The sequence below is a fragment of the Porites lutea genome, chromosome 6 (assembly GCF_958299795.1).
Source record: "Porites lutea chromosome 6, jaPorLute2.1, whole genome shotgun sequence".
NCBI lineage: Eukaryota > Metazoa > Cnidaria > Anthozoa > Scleractinia > Poritidae > Porites > Porites lutea.
The window spans coordinates 367,501-390,586 of NC_133206.1; the positions used below are offsets into that span (position 1 = coordinate 367,501).

The 23,086-nt window shown below is 36.6% G+C and overlaps 2 protein-coding genes across 3 annotated transcripts; one reads left to right on the forward strand and one right to left on the reverse strand.

The window, feature by feature from the left end:
* Window positions 1-2,397: 2,397 nt before the first annotated feature.
* On the forward strand, window positions 2,398-13,903 carry LOC140941620 (QRFP-like peptide receptor). Of its 2 annotated transcripts, none has more exons than XM_073390642.1 (2): window positions 2,398-2,557; window positions 11,615-13,903. In XM_073390642.1, exon 2 carries the CDS (start codon window positions 11,653-11,655, stop codon window positions 12,646-12,648), a length of 996 nt encoding a protein of 331 aa, XP_073246743.1. In that variant the 5' UTR covers window positions 2,398-2,557; window positions 11,615-11,652; the 3' UTR covers window positions 12,649-13,903. The 2 variants fall into 2 exon arrangements, with proteins under 2 accessions (XP_073246743.1, XP_073246742.1); XM_073390641.1 differs by lacking the exon at window positions 2,398-2,557 and adding an exon at window positions 10,519-10,638.
* A 5,732-nt stretch (window positions 13,904-19,635) lies between these two features.
* LOC140941216 (QRFP-like peptide receptor) lies at window positions 19,636-22,008 on the reverse strand. The gene has a single exon (XM_073390196.1). It carries the CDS (start codon window positions 21,390-21,392, stop codon window positions 20,331-20,333), a length of 1,062 nt encoding a protein of 353 aa, XP_073246297.1. The 5' UTR covers window positions 21,393-22,008; the 3' UTR covers window positions 19,636-20,330.
* Between the last annotated feature and the right edge of the window lie 1,078 nt (window positions 22,009-23,086).

Consider the following 23,086-nt stretch of genomic DNA (forward strand, 5'->3'; position numbering starts at 1 on the left):
ATAATGTTTAGGACTAGGCGGGTTATAGACATTTTTGGCATACGCTCTGCAAACCGATTTCAATATCCTCGTTTTGTGGTACTGACTTGTAAAAAGGCTTGCGACGTGGTATCTTTGGTTACTTCCTAGAAAGGTAGGAAAAATACAATATACTTTTCTTTCTGAAAAAAAAAATATAGATAATTTCGGTCCATGTCGGTAGTCGGTTAATAATTTTCCTGTCGGTAGTCGGTAATTTTTTCGCGTTTTGTCGGTAGTCGGTAATATTTTTTGCCTTTTGTCGCTAGTCGGTTAACCCCATTCACACACTCAAGAAAGACTCATCTGGCAACAGAGCTATATTCTTTGAAATAAAATATGGTATGGGCCCCAATTATTTACATGAAAAGTGAGGGGGTGGTCTTTTCTCTCAAAACTTCATAATTAGAAAGCTGAAACTTTGGCAGATACATAAATTGATAGCTTGTGTCGATTTTGCGTTTTTCAATAATTTGAATTTTATCACGTGACTTAACACGGCCGGAAAGTACTAAAATATCTGCAAACAAAAATTGACAGCTTTTTTGTTGTAAACAATAGAGAATAACCACGGAAGTGATATATTAAACAGCCCTATAGTATTATTTAACAGGAAAAATTTACAATAAAAACTGTTACCATTTTTCATGAAAACGTTTTTAGGTAAAGAAAGCTCAAGTAAGCTATCATGAATAATTCAATAAGGGCGAATTGCCACAAGTTAGCAATGTTAGTATCTGGCAAATCTTTACTTGTCTAAGCCCAAAACGTTGAGAGAAAGACCTCCCCTTCACTTTTTAAGAGACAAATTGAGGGCCAATTCCCTAAGACACTTGAACAGACCCTGGACAAACGCAGCACACAAACCAGTCAGCTAACAAGTATTAGATACTTGTGACCTTCCTTTGTGGCCGTTTCCACCTAGTTAAATTACATAAGTGTAATCGATTCTCTTAAGCAACAGAACTTCTGGGCATAGAAAATATGTTCTACAGTGTACGTTTGCGGCGACTTTAAATTTCTCTGACTGTTTAAGTTACAGCTGGCATACAGTGAGGGACAAGCCTACCTTCACAGACTTAGACTGTTGCGTTAAATCGAGCAATTTTCAAGGAATCGTTTCAGAAACGAGAATTGAAAAAAGGGTTTTATCTCGGGATAAGTGTAAAGTTCTTTAAATACTGCGTCTTTGACTTCAAGGTCGTGGTCGTATCATTAGTCAGGGTGACTCTATAGCTCAGGTTCTATATACAGATTTAACATTTGACCCAAGAGATTTTATAGCCGTACTGTGTCTAATTAATTAAAAATAGGTATCTTCGTATATCTAACCTTGTCGATTCTATCGCATGAAGCCTTACCTAGACGTGCTTTTGGCGTCTACCCACTGATCAAAAGCCTCATAAATATAATTTTTGCACCTCCCCAATGTCTTTATAAACATACATACGTTGAATATTTCCACAAGTTGAAGTTAATTGGAGAGATAGTAATAAGGTAGCCCTATAAATCATTTATAGATTATCATATACTCTTTTCTGAAATTAAACATACATTTCCTCTTTTTGCTTTCTAACTGTAAACAGTTAAATAAAGAAAAAACTGATTATCGAAGTGAAGAAGACGAATAAAATTAGACGCAACAAACGTTTACCGTTTTTATTGTAGTAACTGGTGGCTTGTCAGTTGAGGTGTGTCTGTCCCTCCTCTTCGGGAACCCGTTGAAACTATTGGCAAGTAATAAACGACCGTCTAAAAGGAGAGTGTACTTAGCATGAAAAAAAAATCTGAGCTCTGGCATTCTTGCAAGAGAGAGAGACGCGAAATCATCATTTGTGATGTAAATGAGCGCAATGGACGATATTATTTTAAAAACGCATCATCTTTTCAGAAATATTTTCTGTCTGCGCTACAACGCAAAGCCAATGTGCTCAAATTAATCCAAAAAAGTTCCGTTTTCGACGGACAGTTGATCCGGATTAGTGTGGACGCAAGGCGTTATTAGCTTTTTAAGAATAAAGTTGCATTTTTTAAACCTATCCAACCTAGTGCGTACGCACTGAATTATAGAGCCTGTGTTCTTTTCATTGATGACCCGCACGGACAAGCGCGATAGTAACTTGTATCATACCGAGATAATTGAAACTTTATGATATGCAATTTTTGCCCTTAAGGAAGTAATTTAGATTTGTCTAGCTGACATCAATGCTTAAAAGTGAATTACGTGCGGTGGAATTAGCCAACGTCTTGAAAACGTTTCTCGCTTCCCATTTTCAAATCACTCATTCTCAGCATGACACTTTGCAGGCGAAAACAAATGAAAAAGTGTTTTAATAAATTTTCTGCTCTGCTGATTTTTTCATTTAGAGTTGTGAGTGGTGATGTTTACATTAAGACATAATCGAAACAGAAACAAGCATCGGAAGCTGAAGAGTACTCAGTTCGAAACACATATAATATCGTTTTATCAGTCTTCGATTGTTAATCTGACTGCCACTTTCCCGCAACCTAAATTCTGTAAGCATCATTAGGTTAACAGGTAAGTAATATGTTTCGTCTTGAACATTTCTTAAAGAAAACATAGAATTGAGAAAGAGTTAGTAACTTGCATAATTTCTTGATTTATTTCGTAGATTCAGTATTTGGAGTCAGTCTAATACTTGTTTTGATATCTTAGGGATCGATTTTGTCAGACGTAGTCTTTTGTCTATAAGCGATAAGTCAAGAGTTATCGATGTATGTAAAAAAAAAGAATCTTTCGCAAAGTCTTCTCCTAGATTACTTTTAATTAACAGTACCTGAAAGCTTAGACAATCTCTCACTAACTCGATCTTATGCTGCTTAATTTGCTTCCATTGATTGTTGCTTCAACCCTTTGTCGCGGCTTTAAATTCAAGGGAATTACTCACTTATGATGTCCCATTTTGCACTTAAACAGGATTAAGTAATATTTATAATCAGTCTAACTTTTAAAATTTTGTATAAATAATATGATCAAATGTCCGCAGTGGATGGCTCCAAGTATGGAAAATAAATGACACGGAAAAACTTTTTCTGTTCATGTAACAGAAAAACTATCACCAGTCAGTAAATGGGAGGAAAACGAAAATGGTTCGTTCGAGCTTTCCTTAAACCTTGTATTTGAGCAAATTTATTTGAGAACAGTGAATTCGCGTTTTGACAACGTTTAATAAAAAAAATCAATCATGTATATCTAAATAAAAGAACGCTGACGTTTGTATTATGCATTGCAGGATAAGTTAACCGGTTAAGTTTTAATCTCAGAAAAGAGTAGGGGGCAATTTTTATAGTTTATTGACTTTATAAACTTTTTCCGGAGACTATCACGCGGTAATTCAACCTCTAATTACCCTGAAAAGTTCTGTCAAGCTAAAGAAAATTTATTAGTATTTTGATGTTATCATTTCCATAAGAATATTGTTCAGCCAGCTGTTTCTAACCCTAACCCTAACTCATAGTAAATAAATTATACAGTTACTCGGCATATAAGAGATCGTCTTACGACGATCAACTGATGACATTTTAACAGTTTAAGAAAACTGAACTATGTATATATATACTTAACAATGATCCGCTCCGAATACTCTGTTGTTTTAATCTGAGCGTGCGTTTCCTCTCAGTAAAACTCTAGGACTAAAATTTAAAGCGATCATATTAACTATTTTAGGCAAGCGGATTTACTTTTTCAACGCTTGACGGAAGAGTTGATAGGAAATTAAAAGTTACGTGCAGCAGCTCAAGTGTACAAATGAAGTGTAGAGTCGTAAGGCTTTAGTTACGGCTTTTCGTAGTGCATTATCCTGATTTGCTAATTTATATTCTAGTTTTGAAAAACACTTCTTTCTTCTTGGTAAAATAAACGCAGCATTTACCTTAGCAGCAGTTGCCCGGTTTCATATTTTTCGTTATTACTTTTAACTGCCACTTTTAAGCTGGCATTCTGAATTGGAGGCAGCCAACATACAGTCCGCAGCTTATGGCAGCTAAATTGTTTTTCTTCTCTGTTGGATAAGGAAGTTGTTGCATTGGACATTGTTTGAATTTGCGTAGGGGGGGGGGGGGGGGGAATGAATTCACTGACCAGTTGTCAACAACCATAGGACAAAAACTGGTGTTTGGGCAAACGAAAATGTAAACGCAAATTTATCTATTTGAAATCAGTCTAACTCCAATAAGTAGCCCATACTTGTTTAATATAACATCACATGCTTTTGAAAATAGTTCGTAAATAATCATATTAAATACGTCTTTTCTTCAGGACTCTTCATGATAACAAAGCGAAATGCTGTTAAGCATGATTAATCTTCGCCAATGTTAGCAAGCTTTTTACAACAATCAGAGAACATTTTGAAGTTATGGAAGTGCGATCAAAATGTAATGGCATCAAGTAGAAATGTTTATGAGTCATGATTACAGTCTAACCTCTCCTTACAGACACCTGTATAATACGGACACCTCTCTATCACGGACAGTTCGTTTGGTCTCAGAAATGCTAAAAATCAGACATTCCCTACCTCTATAATACGGACACCTCTATAAAGCGGACAATTGGTTCTGTCCCTTTGGTGTCCGTATTAAAGAGGTTTGACTGTACTAGGTTTTGGTAGCTATGGAGATATTAAAACGCTGATGTGTGATTTTCACGACATACATTCTTAGTCTGATATGGTTAGCGAAAACAAATATGTTTAAGTCCCTGCACTTAAGTAAATTTTTCAGAGCAAGCTCATTTTTACCGTCATTACATTACATTAACATCTCGCTAGTGCTCATCACTTAAAGCTGCTATGGTGATGCCGTCCGCATCTCATCTGAAAGGCAGCGGCGTCACTGAGGATAGGCCAAATACAACTGATGTTAAGTAACATTTAGTCGAAAAGTTATTAGTATTGTTATTCCTTATCCGTCCCCTTAGGGTTTTATTTTAGATAACAGTGACAATGATTTGACTGAAAAAGAAATTAAAAAGCTTAGTTTATGTTTGAGTCCGGTTCCGGTTGCGATAAATGAATGTTTACATCTATATCGGTTCTATTTGCTAATACCACCTTTTTGTTCTCAGCAAGGTCATCAAGTTTGCTTTTGACCAATACTGTTTCCCTCTCTCTTGACATGTATAGCGGACCAACTACGTTTTCTATTACTGCTCATGCAAATAAAAAGGAGTCTAAACCTGCTATAAGATTGGGAAATACTGATTACACTGATTACACTGCCTATTTGTATATGAGAGTAGGTTTGAAGTTTTAGGATGAGGCGTGGGCTTAGAGAAATATTGCTGATGTTTTTCCTAGTCTTTAAATGTATTAGTCTTCATTTTACGTGCAGTGAAATGAAGTCGGCACTGCTGCTGAACTTTCATGCAGCCTCATGCGCTCAATATTTATCTTTCGGTCTTTTTAAAATACATTAAACACTCAATGGCTCTCGAGAAAAGAATATAAACTGGCCACTTTTTATTATTTACTCTTAGTGTTTTTTGAAAGTAACCTTACACTTTGTCTATTATTCTAAAATAATTCTTTGCACATTAAACGGCAATTTGTTCTTGTTTTCTTCGTTAAGTTTCCTTGATTTTGATATCCTACCAACAAGGAACCTTTACAAGGAAACAAAAAAGACTGAAAAATTTTGCAGTTTTCTCACATGATGCGACAATCAGAGATGTAGTCAGATAATGATGAAGTTTTGAGTAGTTAACGATAAAGTTGCAGTTGTTTTATCATTTATCATCGTTAATGAGCAATTCAAGAATATGATAAAATCTTAGTGTAGATACGTGATGCATTAATAGTATTGTTAGTCACTTTCTCAGATTCATTTTGGTGTTTTTTTCTGTTTTTGTGAGTCGTTGTTATTGGTATAATTATTTCGCCAGTATATTCTTGTTAATGATTTTCGCAGATTCATTTCAGTCTTTGACGTAAAGTAAAATTACCCGTTGTTAACAAGGCACCTCTTGCAAGTAAGTAGTAGGTAACAAGCACAATTTCCAAAAAAGCGATACCCATACATTCACATGTGGATATAATGATTTTTGCTTTGGTTGGTGAATTGTTATCCATATGGGTTATCACCCTGATGGCGAATTCTTATAGAAACATCGTGCTGAAATCTCAAATCAAGTATCTTAGGGATTTGCAAGATTGTTTTCGAAGTGTGTAAAAATACTTGGAAGCAGGTCAGTAAATTTTGATGGGGTGAGGAAGGTGCATCGGGACCGGGTATTCTTATTGCTGTTCGCATAGGCTCTGCGCATTACGGGGCAGTCTGAAAATTTGTCAAAATGCCAAGGCGTTTCCTGGAAAATGCTCATTTTCTGAAAAGACGCTCTTACACGATAGTTAGGGTTAGTTACAAATAGTTCCCTTCCCGTAGTTTAATGTCAACTCAGTGCTTCAAATATACAAAATATCTGTTTGCCAGGTTTGTGTAAAACCCTGACCTATTCTTTTTAGTTTTTATCCTAGTTTCCAGATTTTATTCTGTTTTTTTGTTTTTGTTTTTGTTTGAGCTAGTTATAGTATCGAATGTGTCGCAAGCTCAAACCAACCCATTGTTTACAAAGTCAATCGGACTGCCTTCGAGGAAAAAAATGTATAATCATTCGAGTATTTTTTAATTGGAAAACTATCACCTGTCTGAAATATAATTATGAGAACATTAGAGAAGCAGACCTACAATAGCCGTATATACACTTAAAGACTTCTTTTGGCTCTTGCGGCCTAAAGAGGATCAATCCAAAGACAATCACAAGACTTTGCTGAGGCATCACTGGGAATGAAAAATCAGATTGACAGTAGATGAGAGCAGACCAACACACGCGCGAGCAGAATACTGAACTGAATGCGAATGAATAAATCATGTATGAAATACGAAAGAAGCGATTTACTGATAAATTATATCCCCTCAGACATGCCTTTTAGTTGTACAAGCAGTGTAAAAAAGAGCAAAAGAAATAAGGCTTCACAATTACACTCCAAAACAACTGCACATGATCATGATAATGGCAAGGATCACTTTTTACCTAGTTATTTTGCTTGATGAGCTTGATTGCATTTCGTGATACTTACAATTTACTTTTCAATTCATAAAAATGAACTTAGTATCCTTTTTCTTCCACTTGGAGGCTGATAACATTAATTATACAATTCCATTGTATTTGCGACTGTTTTTTTCCTTGAGAGTTAGACAGCTGTTTTGTCCTGGGGATGTGAGTTGTTTTTACGGAAAACGTGAGTACACTATTTCCTCTAAGATATGTAAGTAGGTTATTTAAGAGCCGGGATTGGCACGAAACGTTTCATATTTTAAACAAGTAAAGGCAAATAGTAAATTACATAGTTTATAACAGTTGAGACGTGGTTTTCATAGCATTAATTTCTAAAAGAAAAAAAAGCTTCAAGTGCAGATGGACAGCGACAACATAGAAAAAGTTGTCGTCGTTAAGGCTAAATTTTTAAAATGCTTTGCAAACGGCCTTAAAAAAAGAGAATCGACAAAATCCCTGTTTTTTTTGTAGGATCTTAAATTCATTTCTTTTTGCGCATGGGTAAAATTTTTTTGCCAGTGGATGACTGACTGAAGCAGAGTTTTAACCTGCGGCAAATCACTTGAGTTTCTATTTGTTCTGTAAGTAACGCAGTAAAATAGGAAATGAGAGAACCGACAAGAGTTCGCCAGCAGCCTTTTGTTTTTTTTTGGTGAGATATAGGTTTTGCTATTTTCAATGATCGATGATTGATTCACTTCGCTGATAAATCGTATGTCATTAACAATTATGCTGCATCCTGATCACTGACTTGAGAGATTTTTAATTACTGTTAATAGCTTAACATCTCGAAAGCACTTATCAGTGATGGATAAACGGTGAGTGAAAAAGAATTTATTTTGTAAGCCAAATTAGTACGTAGGTTTAATTTGAAAGAAGAAATTAGTGCAGTGCTCATAGAAATTCAGTAACTGAATAATTGATCGAACTTAATTAACGTACGTTTAGACTGTATTAACAAATTAAATCAAGCACTGACCAACTCGGGTTCTAAATTCACTGGCAATGGATACTTAATATAATTTTGGCTTCTCCGGCGTCAATTTAATGCCGGGCCTATTTTGTTTGCTCATGTTTCAACATATTAAAAGTCTCAGTTCCTATTTATTTTTATTTTGACGGGCAAATCGTAAATGAGAAAGCCATTAAGATTACTGCCTTTTTTACCTTCTCACTATAATTATGTAGCTCGCAAAACGTCTGTTGTTTCCGGGTGGAGGCAATTTAAATCTTTAGAGAAACAATTCAGGGGCACCCAACGGCAATTTTAGGGAAAATATCTGTTCGGAAGACGATTTGAGAACTAGAATTTTCGGAACATTTGTTTTAAAATTTCTTGCTTGCCTGCCTCTCCTAGGATTTTCAAACATCTATAAGATGGTATAATTACCCATTTTAAACGGATATTTACCCTAAAAAAGGCCACCTAGAATTTTCGGGAACCTTTTCCTGGCTGAAATTTTCGAAAAGGTAAGTTTTGACCCCTATAATTTTCGGATCACTAGACTTTCAGCTAGGAAATCCGAACAGATGAAAAGTTTTTAGGGGATAAAAATATGCCTATATCTACCGTTTAAATACTAAAATATGCTCAACAATGCTATTTTAAGTGGTTTTGAACTGTATCCTCGTTGGGTGCCCCTGACAATTGCATTTACTAAATCGGGAAGAATTTTAAAAAGAACAAGTTCAATCTGAAAAATTCCGACAGAATAAAACTTTTAGCAAAAAAAAAAAACAAAAACAAACCTAAAACAAATTCGAGACAGATCATTTGAAATTGCACAAATATCATAACATGTACATAAGTTGTTTGAATAAATGTAGGAACGTACAGATAAAAGAGGAGTACAATTTGGACATTCCTTTTTTCGTGCCTAAGGAAGTATCTTCCACTGACGACGCAAAATATCTAAAAGGCAAAAGTGTTGATGACACCTTGGATTCCTTCTATATAAATTACCTTGGATTTAGAAAACGGGTACCCTGCGAGCAGAGGCCCTTCGATCTTTCTAGATAAGTCTCTTCCCGACTTATCTAGGGAGATCGAAGGGCCTCTGCCCGCATGGTACAAAACTGGAGCTTGTTATGAGAATACTATGAGAACACTGCTCCGTAGTAATCGAGCGTCATTGTTTAAAGAAAATACCTATTAAATGCAAAACAATTGTTTATGATCAGCCAAAATTTAGTTAAAACGCACTTTTGTAAGGGGAGTGTAAAATGCAGACTGCGGACCGACTTCGGACTGACTGCGAACTATTGTTTTTAGGGTTCGAAAACAATGGTAATATTGTTGTCACGTACTCATTTCAGATTTGCATGGTGAAAACAATAGTTCGCAGTCTGCGTTTACACTGACCGCCTTTGTAACAGCTCTTAAAGAAACCTTGATTCTGTACAGGGATCAGAACAGTTTTCTTTATGACCTGGCTTAACATGTCAGGTCGTATTTATTTATTGTAAAGAATGCTAAGCCTATACAGGAAAAACTTGCATAATGATAGAATGTTTTCTAATATAAGCTGAAATAAATGATAGACTCTTCTAGAACGAATCACTTGTGTAGGTAATTCAGTATTGAAATGTATGTAAAATATCGTGAAGCCAAGGTTCGCCGCGTACAATATTAAGGTGCTTGTATTTTTAATTCCTGGAGGTAACCTCTGTATTATTTCAGATGGAAAGGAGGATTTTTAAGCGATTTTTTGTTTGTAAAAAATTCCAAAATGAACTAACATATTTCGAAAAGTCCTTAATTTCTGCAGTGGCATTAAAATATGGCTGGTTAAACGACATGTAATTTATTGCTTTTTTTCTTTTAACTATCCATTCGAGCTGTCTGTACCTTGCATGGCTGGCTCCTTATCACCCTTATGACTTCCTTCGTGCTTTCCCCTTTGGGTTTAATACCTTTTTTATTCCCCCTTTTTTATTTCCTTTCTAAAAACTTTCTAAGTAATTATTTATAAGGTAATGAAACCTAATAAAGCTGTTTTAGAGAAAATCCTTGTTTTCTAGAACTTTTTTCTTCAAACTATCTGTGTCTTGAAAGAGTGGCCTGGCGTTGTTTACGGATAAAAATTGCAAAAAAAGTCACTCACTTTCCCTTTTAAATCATCATTACCATAATAATGATCTTTTCTCGAGCGTTAACATAACAATACAGAACTGTTAAATAATGTAGCAACACTTTGCTAAATGAGTTGACCGTACCATGTTTTTGCGGGAACTATACTCACTATATAGTTTACAACTGAAGTGTAAAAGTTCATCAACAAACTATCACAACTCGTTCAATTTCGTTTCAAAAATATTGCATGAACTTAACCTATCTTAATATTGAGTTGAATTGTTGTACAGCATATATTGCTTTTCTGTCTAAGTTGTGGTTAATATAGTACGTAACAAACTCAAAACGTCATCCACTAGATCAGATGTATATCAACCAGTAGAGAAGAGAATTATTGTCCTTGATGTTTGCTTTCCGTTCCACTGAAACTTTCTTTTCTTGGTGAAATTTAACTGAATACTCGTGCATTATAGAGGTAGGTTTTCTTTCCTATTTTTAAACAGGCTGAGAATTAACTTGATTTGAACTTCATTTCAGTGGGCTCTTAGAACTGGTGTGCGATTCTGCGATTAACTAAGTCAACATACTTGGAACTTTTGTTGAACGGTCAAATTAATAGGTTCAGTCAAATCTGTCGAAAAGCACTTTTTCCGAGTGGCGTGGTCTGCTCAAACTTATCAAAAGTATATAGTGTAGTCCTGAGGAACAAAAGAATCAACTGAACTCGCCCCTTTATTTGGAATTTTTAGCGTTATTTGTATCTACTAAACACGATTCGACAAATGCAATTCAGTTATATTGTGGCCTGAATTTTGCGTCAGTGGCGTAAAATGAAAGGTACTTCCTTACGAGGAAAGTTGAAGTACGGTTTTACATATTTCTTATCTGGGATATCATTTAAATTTGTTATCCGTGATAAAACTACAGTGGAAAGTCGCTCATTACGCTCTCGGCGACTCTCACTTATACAGAATGAAAATTGGGCACTAAGACGGCTTGATGGAGTCGTGCCAAAACAAAGCCGGAACCTCCAATGTCCGGATTTTAAATGCTGGCAGGACTGTTTGTTGATTGGCGAGATTTTTGTGATAATTGTTTCAACCTAACATTTTCATACCCGATGAATGGATTTTGACGATTTTGTTTAGATTCCGGCAAGCAACCTTTAGGAAGAATATTCAAAGAAATATGTCTAAAAAAATTCCCAGAAAGAGTGTACCGGAAAAGTGTCTCAAACACCGTTGACATTCCTCAATCTTATATTAGAAGGAGACATATAAACTCCGCCTGATGGGCATTGGAGCTTTTTTTCCAAACCTAAATCAATTAAAAAATAAACTAGGAGGCTTCGCGTCGACATTTTGACCCCTTTTAACCCCTGTCATTAGATAAGTCGCAATGAGATCTTGTATGTGTAATTGTAATGAATTTTTGTCTTTTCATTTCAATAGATTTTAGCTACTGACGAAACGTTCTACAACGCGGCGTTATGTCAGCATTGTTCACGTTCTCTGAGCCTGCGCAGATTGGTATTCGCACAGCCTTTTCACTGCTGGTGGCGGTGAATTTGATTGGTAACTCGCTGGTCTGTCTTGTTGTTCTCCGCAATAGATCCATGCGAAACACTATGAACTACCTGCTAGTGAACTTAGCTTGTGCTGATATGATGGTAGCTATCTTCATAGCGCCACAGTACATACTGCTACATACATTCAAGCATCCGCATGGCTCTTCAGGTGACTACTTATGTAAGTTCATTACCGGTGGCAACCTTATGTGGATCGGGGGCGTAGTTTCAGTTGTGTCACTCATCGCTATCGCTTTCGAAAGATACTTTGCAGTATTGTATCCACACGATGACAAATTACGCATCACCAAAACTAAACTTAGACTGATCATTCCAGCGTGCTGGCTGTTCTCTCTACTGTGGAACTTTCCTCTGTTCTTCGTGGTGCGTTACAGTAAAGAGTTAGACTTTTGTCACGAGGTGTGGCCAGATGGATGGTACATGAACGCATACAGTCTGGGGTGGCTCATTGTGATTGGCCTGCTCCCACTGAGTATTATGACCTGCCTGTATAGCCGCGTGGTTTATAACCTTTGGGTGAGAGGCGAACAACCAGTTGAAGTCACGCAACAAGCTCTGATCAAGTCACGCAGACGAGTCACTAAAATGGTTCTCACCGTGACAGTTGTGTGTGCAGTATGCTGGCTACCAAACCTTATTGTTTATGTTTTGGATTTTTATGGTTTGATGTCTCACGGTGGTATTGTCCACACAACAACTGTTGTCCTGGTAACTTTAAATTCCGCTGTTAATCCTATAATCTACTGTTTTCAAAGCAAGCGCTTCAGGATTTGTGTCAAAGCATTATTATTTTCTCCATGCACTTTGCAACGAACTGCCTTAGTGGAACCTACCCCATGCGGTAGAGGACAAAGTCGGTCCAACAGGACAAAAAAGCTTTCCACACATGTCATGTGAAATAAATTTTTATGATTACACTTCAAAAAGGGCGCTAAAATCCAACCTTGTTCTCACAGTCTTCTTCTCTTAGAGGGACCATTTGAAATGATGTTGGCCAAAATGGACTACGAGATTGAGTACGAAATGCATCATGAATTCACAAAACAGGAATACTTTTGAGGATTTCAAACCAGGAATCGTTCACCCAACTGAGCTGTGTCATTGGAGTTTTTTTTATAGTAAAACTTAAAAGGCTTCCGGTGCGTAACCAGACTCTTTAGAATTTTAAAGTCAGCGGGTGTTAGCCTGTTCCAGGCTCCAATATAGTAGTTGGGTCGTCCAGTAAAAAGTGATGCGAAAAACGCAGAGACGGAGAAAGAGGGCGCCTTGCTTTCCTTCCCTACTATACTATCTGAGAGCCTGGTACAGCAGTCCAAGAGCGTGTTCGCTAGTAGAAACTTACAAAAAAGGAAAAATGTGACTTTTAAAACATCTTTTGTAAAACACCAGTTGAAATATGTACGGTTTTAGTTCTCCATTTTTAGCGAACGTAAGGAGAAACTCCAAGACATTTATTTTTACCTATAAAAGTCACCTGTTATGTTTTGAAGAATTACTTGAACACAATGCATGCTTATCATATTACTTTTGTATAAGAAAAATATAGTGAAATAATTTATGGCAGGGAAACTTAACGTAATGAGACAAAATTGATATAAGTTGTTGTAAATTTACAAATGTAGGAAATGAAAGTTTTAAAGATATCCCATTATATATTGCTCAAGTCCATATAGCGTCGTTTAATTCATTTTATTGCCAGAGATATTGAATAGTATCCCTAGGAAAAGTGCAGGGCTCAATTGTAGACACAAATCATGTCATCATTGGTACAAAGTTATACATGCATCCAGCCATCTCGCTCATAATAAAATCGATCTAAGGTATAAAGCTTCATTAGATCCACAGCTCCCTGGGGGTACTCCCTTATTTTTGCTGCCCCAAAGGGGTTTGGGTTTTGCACCGTTTTGGTCTGAAAACGGGTATGGACTTCGCCCATTTTGGTCTGAATTTGGGTATGGTTTTAGAGGGAATACGGGAGTGCATGAACGTATTTGCCGTTTCAGTTCCAACTGAATAACAAAGAAAGATTCGAATATGCCAATTCGAAATGGGTTTCATGAAGAAATCTTTTTGTTGGCGTGCTAATTTAAGTAATGATAACATAATTTCTGCTTACGCAAGGTCTGAAAACGGGTAGAGAGTTTAGAGGCCGCGCGGGAAGGTCTAAAAACCAGAGTGGAAAATGACAATTTTTTTAGTCTGAAATAGGGTCAGGATTTGGAGAACCGGGCGGCACAACCCCACCACAAATTTCCCGGAATACCCGACCCCCCCCCCCCCCCCCCCCCAACCTGGCCACAGCTAGTATCATCAGTGACTAAAGAAACTGCTACTTTGCAGCCTCGGCATTCAGGTCAATACTAGGTTACATTATCATACTACTAGTTCATACAAAATTTTGTCATGCCCAGGTGAAAGCATAAAATAGGGCACATCCCGACTCGCGTTAAATAAATAAATGAACTGAACGCTGACTGGTATGACGTTGCGTTAAGTTTTGCTTTCAGTTAGTCACCAATTAGATCAAACAGTCTGTGATAGATAGATGGATAGATAGTTTATTCACCTTAAAAACTTTCAGCCAAAGGGCTGAATTGCGATAAGGGTTTGCAAATGTAATAAATTACAACTAATTAAAGAAAGATATTAACTTACATTTTTAAAACTGTTATAAAATTACAAATTCGAAAACTATACAATAATAAACTCATTGCCTGTAGTTCTCAACTACTGTAAACATAACTTAATGGAAAAACTATTCTTGCATCTTTCAGTTTTACTCTGGATGGATAAACGTTTTATCTTCTCTCAGAAAGTAGCTGATATCTACTTGGAAGTAGATTAATTTTGGAGACTGTGAGATTGATTAGCACACTGTACTTCGTCGAACAACTTTGCCGCAATTGCCTCTCTTCTATCATGCGTGGAAAGTTCGGACAGCTCTAGAGTCTTAGCAGTATTTGATAGCTTAGGGTAAATAATCTTCATAGCGCGTTTTTGCAGTCTTTTTAAGCCTTTGCTTAGATAACCTGGTAGATCGCGATGAAAAACTGGGCTGCCGTACTCCAAAACAGATAGTCTTCACGTTAACTGTTTGCCCGATAACAACAAAGGTGGATTTTGGTCCACGCGCGTGGAAACATAGTGTTTTTGGCGCTAAAATGGTAGAAACCTTTTTCAACCACAAATTTTAGCCCCTAATGGGATTCAATTCTTTCCAGCCTTTCTGTGCTTCCTTTTTCACGTTCAATCGTCTGTGAAGAAACAGCTGGGCTGAGTGCCAAAGTGTGTAAAAAATCCGTGTTCTATAGGCAAATTTCGAGGTCATAATAACCACGAAGCTATCTTTTGCAATATTTTTCACTTATGGACACATCTGAAATGTACCCCACTTTCTCTTTTTGAATATAATGACTTGACGCATTCTCATGATGACTGGTATTGTCCTAGTTGCCTCTCTGACACGTTTCCTTTTAATCATTTTGATAGTGATACCGATTTCTATTTTGCCTTGTTAGATCTTCAACCTTCTGCCAATTTTGACGGCTCTCCTTTGGGAACTAAATATTTTAATCCGTTCTTGGAAGATCCTGATACTTGTCAACTTCTTCACAACCCTGACCTTGATCCAGACATCAATATGCTCTCATCAACTTCTAACTTACTATCTAGATGTACTTATATGAACAGTAAACAGTTCAATAATCTGTTCTCTGACTCCTCTAACTCCAACTGCTTCTCATTATTTCACTTGAATATGCGCACCCTTAAAAAACACTCTGTTGACCTAGAGGAATACCTCTCCACCCTAAATACATCTTTCTCAGCCATTGGCCTCTCTGAACCCTGGCTAGACACCACTTCTAATGATTTGTATAGAATCCCTGGTTACCATTTTACTTCTAAACCCAGACCTGTTGGATCAGGAGGTGGTGTTGGCATATTTCTTTGTGATACTTATGAATACAAGAAAAGGTGTGACCTTGAATCTATGAATTGTGTCCTTAAATCTCTTTTTGTTGAAATTGTCCTACCAAATAATGAGAAAAATGTCATCTTGGGCTGTTTATACAAACTCCCTAACGTTCAGACTGAAATCTTTGATGATGAAATTAAACAAGTCCTTGCTAAAATTGGCTTTGAGAATAAATTATGTTTTCTTTTTGGTGACTTTAACATCAATATTCTTAATGCTGACTCACATGTCCCTACTAATGGTTTCATTGATCTCATGTATTCTGATGTATTCCAATGGTTTCTATCCTCTTATCTCTAAACAACAAGAATCACGTCTCATTCAGCTACTTTGATCGATAACATCTTCTCCAATGACCTTGACAATCACAAATTTAGTGGTATCCTTTGGTCCGACATTTCTGATCACTTACCTATATTTCAGATCACTAATTATTCCCTTAAACCTAAAACTAAATCTTCAGTTTACCATAAACTCCTTGTAACTACTCATAACATTGAAAATTCTCGTTCCCATCTTTCATCTATTAATTGGGATTTCTCACAATCTTCCTCTTCAAATGCATTGTACAATTCTTTTATGGACTGTCTTTATCCAATCTGTGAAACATGCTTTCCTGTTAACATTATCACTGTCAAAGAAAATTCAAAAGCCAAACCTTGGTTTACCTCAGGGCTCCAAAACTCCTGTCGTAGGAAGTACGCTCTCTATAAACAATATTGTAATAATCCTACACCAGCTAATTAGCTATATATACCAAATTCCGTAACAAATACAACTATCTAATCAAACTATGTAGGAAAAAGTACTACCATGATAAATTGTCTTCTATATGTTCATCACTAAAAAAACCTGGTCCTTAATTAAATCCGTTATCTCTTCTAAACATTCCAGTTATGGACCTAGTGCCATGAAGGACAACAGATGTAACACTATTAACAACCCTCAATTAATTGCTAATAAGTTTAATGAATTCTTTACTAATATTGGTCCTTCTCTTGCCACTAAAATTCCCCACTCCACTGTTGACCACAAATCATATTTGCGTGGTTCTTTTAGTGATAGTTTCTTTGCTTCACCTACTACCCCTGATGAAATTATCAATATTTTGTCCTCAGTGAAGAGTAGTAACAGTGAGGGAGTGGACGGCATTAATGTTAACGTGATTAAAGCATCTATTGATCTCTTGGCATCTCCCCTCTCTCAAATGTGCAATACCTCCTTTTCGACTGGCATTGTGCCCGATAAGCTTAAAATCATCAAAGTACTTTCCATATTCAAAAGTGAAGATAGCACTAACTTCACTAATTATAGGCCTATCTCAATCTTACCTTGCTTCTCTAAAATCCTTGAGAGTGCCTTGTACCGTCGTCTAATGGACTATCTCACTAAACATAGCATACCCAATAATCATCAGTATGGGTTTAGAAAGAAACATTCCACTTTTATAGCAATACTGAAACTTACTAATAAAATATTTGATTCATTTGAGAAGAACGAATTCACAATTGGCATATTCATTCATCTAAAGAAGGCCTTTGATACCGTTAATCACTCCATCCTCTTAGATAAATTAAACTTCTATGGTATTCGAGGCACACCTTTTAACTGGACGTATAGCTGTCTCCTCTCTCGCTCTCAATATGTTCAAATTGATTCCTGGAAATCTCCACTGCTTCCACTTAAATGTGGTGTTCCTCAGAGTTCTGTGTTAGGGCCACTTTTATTTCTTATATACATTAATGACATTTTTTATGCTCTAATTATCTCTCATTCATCCTTTTTGCAGACGACACTAATATTTTCTTTCAACACAAAAATATCTCTGAACTAACTAAAATTGTGAACCATGAACTTTCTTTTGTGGCTACCTGGTTCAAAGCTTACAAGCTAACTTTGCATCCCGACAAGACAAAATCTATTTTGTTTCACCCTGCAAGAAAGAAAATAAATCTTGATGATCTTTCTATTAACATTAAGAAGAATAGTATTAATAGAGTAGAACACAAAAAATTCTTAGGTGTTATCATCCATCAAAACCTCTCATGGCAGGCTCATATAAAAGCCATTTCTTCCAAAATTGCCAAATCAACTAGGATTATTATCAAATCACGACAGTTTTTCCTTTCTAATACTCTTTACACATTATACAACTCTTTAATACTCCCATATCTTCAATACTCATCTTATTATTTGAACATCCACATACTCTAGAATCATCATTACTCATTCTCCACCAGGTGTACATACTTACTCACTCTTTAAGAAATTCAAAATACTCAACATATTTAATGTTTATAAGTACCATGTTTCTTGCTTTGTTTTCCTTCACATGCAGAAGCTCTTGCCCTCTCCTCTTTCATCTATTTTCGTTTTTAACTCTGATTGTCATCTATATCTCACCAGGCAAAAAGACAACTTACATCTTCATGCTCACAAATATTCTTTTGCTCTCGGGTACAGGGTCCTCAAATTTGGAATGACATTCCTCTCTCACTTCGTAATTCACTTACTCTTTCTAGTTAAAAACATAAACTGAGAGATTATTTTCAATCATTATAAGTTTAAACTAAGTTGATTCCTGAACAAACAACAAGTCACATTACTAGTGTTCCTAGATCTAAGCGCTGCCTTTGATACAGTAGACCATGATATATTACTGCGGCGCCTGGAATACAAATTTGGAATTAAAGATCAAGCAGTAACGTGGTTTAAATCCTATCTGTCGAATAGATCCCAGCGTATTGTAATCGGCAGTGCAAAGTCAGACAGTTTTGATCTAAAGTTTGGCGTGCCACAGGGCTCTTGTCTCGGCCCAATGTTGTTCTCCCTTTACACTAGTGAGCTTTTTGATGTCATTAGCCAGCACTTGCCAACGGCGCACAGTTATGCCGATGATACCGGTATCTATTTGGCATTCAATCCAAACGATGATTCCGATCAAGACGCCGCCATTGCAGCAATGGAAGCGTGCCTCTGTGACATCCGTAGCTGGATGATCAATGACAAACTCATGATCAACGATTCCAAGACTGAGTTTATGCTCATTGGGACGAAGGCACAGCTACAGAAAAATAAAAGCGCCACTCTAACTTTTGGCGAATCCATCAACTCTCCTAGCACGGAACCCCCTAGAAACTTAGGGGCCTGGTTTGACTGCCATTTCAACCTGAATTTTAACATAACCAAGACTTGTAGGAGTGCTTTTTTCATCTACACAATATTAGACACGTCAGAAAATATCTAAGCGTAGAATCTGCCGAGAAATTAGTGCACGCTTTCATCACAAGCAGATTGGACTATTGTAACTCACTCTTATACGGACTACCCTACTGCGCCCTCACTAAACTGCAGCGTGTTCAAAACGCAGCTGCAAGAGTTCTATATCTAGCACCACGGTTTTGCCATATCACACCAATATTATACGAATTACACTGGCTGCCTGTGACGTTTAGAATAGAATTTAAGGTTATTATAATCACTCACAAAGCAATCTATGGAACAGCTCCTAATTATTTATATCATCTCTCGTTAACTTTAAACCTAATTCTTCCTACAGCCTCAGATCAAATAACAAATATCTGCTTTCAAATCCTAACTTTAGGACTCTCCCTACTCTTAGTGACCAAGCCTTTGTAGCCGCCGCACCAAAACTATGGAATAATCTTCCATTAGATCTTAGATGCACCTCCGATTTTCAAGTTTTTAAACGTAATTTGAAGACTCACCTTTTTAAAAAAGCCTTTTCTGATATAATGTTGTAATGTTTGTAATTTTTTTTTTTTTTTTTTTACGGTATATTTTTAGACCTTTAATTGTAAGGCGCATTTGAAAATTGTATAGTTGAATTTGCGCGGTATAAATAAATGTTATTATTATTATTATTATTGAACTCAAATTTCTCTACCTTCAAACTCTTGTCTTTATTACTTTTTGCACACTATCATTAATTGTTATGTTTATTTTGCTTTATATGCAGTAATAATTCTTTATATGTTGTAATAGTTTGCCTTCTCTCTGCTAATCTTGTAATTATTAATTTTTATTCTCATTGCAACTTAGCAGCACATTGTAACTCTCTGACCTACGCCATGTAAGCCTCTGGCTTTGGCATCTCATTATCGTTAACTTGTGCTTTGTGTACTTATTTATCAATAAAGATTATATTATTATATTAGATTGTAGCTGCTGTTTAGTAGGAAATCCTTCGTCTTATCTTTGGAAAGTTCCAATTGAATTTAAATCCCGCCCATGCAAGCTTTACTTTAAGATTAGAATGTACAGAATGGTGATGCGCGATTGTAAACGTGCCCGAAAAAAAAAATCGCGGCTTGTTCAGCAATATTCTATATTCATATGAATATCTTATCTTCTCAAGCTAGGTTAAATCCAACTATTTGTGATTAAAATCAAAGAATATTAATCTAGCAGATATTCTGCGGCGTGAGTTTATTTATCCCCTTAACTTAGGCAACAAAGCTGCCCTTTGTTCATTAGGAAGGTAAGCACTTTTTTCCATTAGGATCAATCAAAGACTCACTAAAGAGCTTGAAGAGGTGTTAATCAATACGGATACAGCCTGGTCTCACCGGCATAGTAACGATCACTTTATGATACTGAGTTTGAAAGGATTTTCTACCGCAGTCGAATTTCCTACACTTTGTTTCCGGCTGCTCTCTCTGGCAGGACGCGCCTGTAACTCAGTACAGGTGGTCTTAGTTGTCGCGTGACTTCGAAGTGACAGCTGTCGTGGCATCAGTTTGAGGCTTGAAGAGGATTGATTGGAGGAACGACAACAGCAGAACATGGAGGATAACAATTCGATGTAGGTACGACGATATTGTTTGTTCATAACACCGTACACAACCGGATTTAAGCAGCTATGTAACCTTGTCAGGATTTCTGATGCAGACCACAGCTCATCGTACGAAACATGTCTGAAATCCTGCAACATCCAGGCAATTTGAGTTGGCAGTAAACAAGTTAAAAACAACAAAACGATCACTGCAACACTCCTGACTATCACTGCACCCTCTTTGTGGCTTTCTTCTTCAGTCGCGAGGCTTTTTCCTGTTTTATTATTTCGTGGCATAACAGGTCTCCTGCGTAAGAACAGCCATATTCGTATGTAACAGGTCGCTGTTATAAGTAGCGGCAGTATGTATTGTACAGTCGTTAGTAATACAGTGTATGCTTGGCGATAGCCAATTGAAGGCCAGTCTTCTTCACATCTATTTTCCACAGGTTTATTCACCACAATAAGTGGAATGACGAAAATAAAAGCAGTCAACCATATAAGAGACACCCAAATTACACCTCTTTTATGTCCTAGCTTTTTCTTCCATGGCTGGGTAACAACGTGACACCGATGAATCGCCATGGATGTGATTGTCAAAAGTCCTGCATTGTAGGCTGTTGTAACAGAACTCAGACTTAAGTTGCAGTTGAACGTGCTTGAGGTTACGTCAAACTTACCTAAAATGGATTTAGGCGAGTCTAAACACAGCAACAACAAGTCCGCAATGGCCAGACTGGCTACAAACGTTCCATGAACTGTTTTTCTGCTTTGTTTCTTATGGACTATAATGAGGACAAATACGTTTCCAAGAAGTCCTATGATTAAAATCGTGATTTCTACCACAAGTTCTATCCACTTGCTCTTCATTTTATGCCAGTTTTTTGCTGATGCTGTAGAAGAGCTTGATTAGGACTTGATAACGACAGGTGCAGTTTCCTTCTCGATCGGCGCTGTTACACTGAATTTTAGGCTCAAATCGTTACCTCTAACCACCATCATTCGATTAAGGTACCTGAGCTTATGTCATTATGTGTTATATAGAATCGAATAAACAATCTTGAGTTTTGAATTTTTTGGTGTGCGAAGTCGATAGCCTATTGAGAGATATCTGAAACAACCTTAATGTGATCCGACTTACCAAATGCAAATCGATCGACTAATTTTTTATTGTCTGGACCTCTTAAACTAATTTATCAGGTAGCTGTGTCGTATTTATTGCCTGGTGCTCTTCCGGATACTCTGATCAAAGTGTTCGGCTTTGAACATTTTTTGTTACCTCTGTAGAAACCATTTTTTGTGGTTCCCTTATTTCTGGTGGTTGTCCTCCTCAGCTATATCAACATTGTCTGTTGCTTTTGCTCTGTTTTTGAATGGTTCAAATCAATATCAGGAACAGAAAGTATTCTTTAGCGGGAGGTGTTGCAAGATAAACTGCGCGTGATCCAAATTTTAAACAAGGGTTTGTTTTCTTCTTTTAAATAGAACGATTTTCGTGAAGAAATCCTGACTCTTTTGATGCAGCAGAAATTAATGCAGCTGCTAAAACAGATGGCTCTTAAATACAGACGAACTAAACGACGCTTTGACGCAGATAAGGCGCCATTTACTTTCACTTAAAACCTTTTTTGACGCCAAGTGGCCGTAACATCATGAAAAGAAATTTGTTAGCGGTGACATTTCTGGAATTAGTGATTGAAGTTTACAGTGACAATCAGTAAGGCAGTTTCTTAGTACACGTCCAGTGATCGATGAAGGCCTGCCCCGCAAAGTAAATTTTACTGTTTCTTGGCTTATCTGCCGGAACTCATTGGGAAAGCTAAATCGCTTTTAATTAAACTCCAAAAATGCAATTGATAAAGATCATGTTAGTTCTCTTAGCAACGAAAACTTTCTCTGAAAATTTAGCTTGAAATTCGGAAGGTTTAAATGAGACGCATAATTAGTTCTTTTTGCGAGTGACTTAACTCCACCATTTTAATGATGAACAATACTTTTAAGATTCTTTGGAGCCTAAGAATTTAAACCCTCAAAGTGCTCGTCTACTAGCTTTTGAAAATTGTAAGACCAGTTCAAGGATGTAAAATAGTTAATGTTAATGCAGAATTGAAATGCAGGCCCATTATATCGACCAAATTAATCACTTTGCAGCCTCCATTATCTCATCAGGCTCAGACAGTGAGTATTTTATTGCTTACGGTTTCACAGTTAACCTATGTTAATCGGCTTGGTTATTTAATAAAATGCTAGCGGGAGGAATCAATTGTATACCGTCTTTTTTCTTTAAAAGTACCACTTGCTTTTTACACTGAGGTTTGGTACTAATTCAATGAAAACGTGTCGTTCCGTTTCGTAGTACCCATAAGGAATGATTAATTATTTTAGTTGAGAATAATAAACTCTGCCTATTGAACAATTTTTTATCTCTCACTTCGCTTTTAAGCAACGAGAATAAGCACCCCATTTTGTCTTTCATTCACTTTGATCAAATAACCTTGGTTAGAAAAACGTATTTATTTTTTAACCTGGAAAATGTCTAAAAATTTAGCAAGTGATAGAAAAAA

Excerpts from the sequence above, each read along its gene's own strand:
- LOC140941216 (XM_073390196.1), bottom strand. The coding sequence starts at position 21,392 with ATGAAGAGCAAGTGGATAGAACTTGTGGTAGAAATCACGATTTTAATC.
- LOC140941620 (XM_073390642.1), top strand. The coding sequence starts at position 11,653 with ATGTCAGCATTGTTCACGTTCTCTGAGCCTGCGCAGATTGGTATTCGC.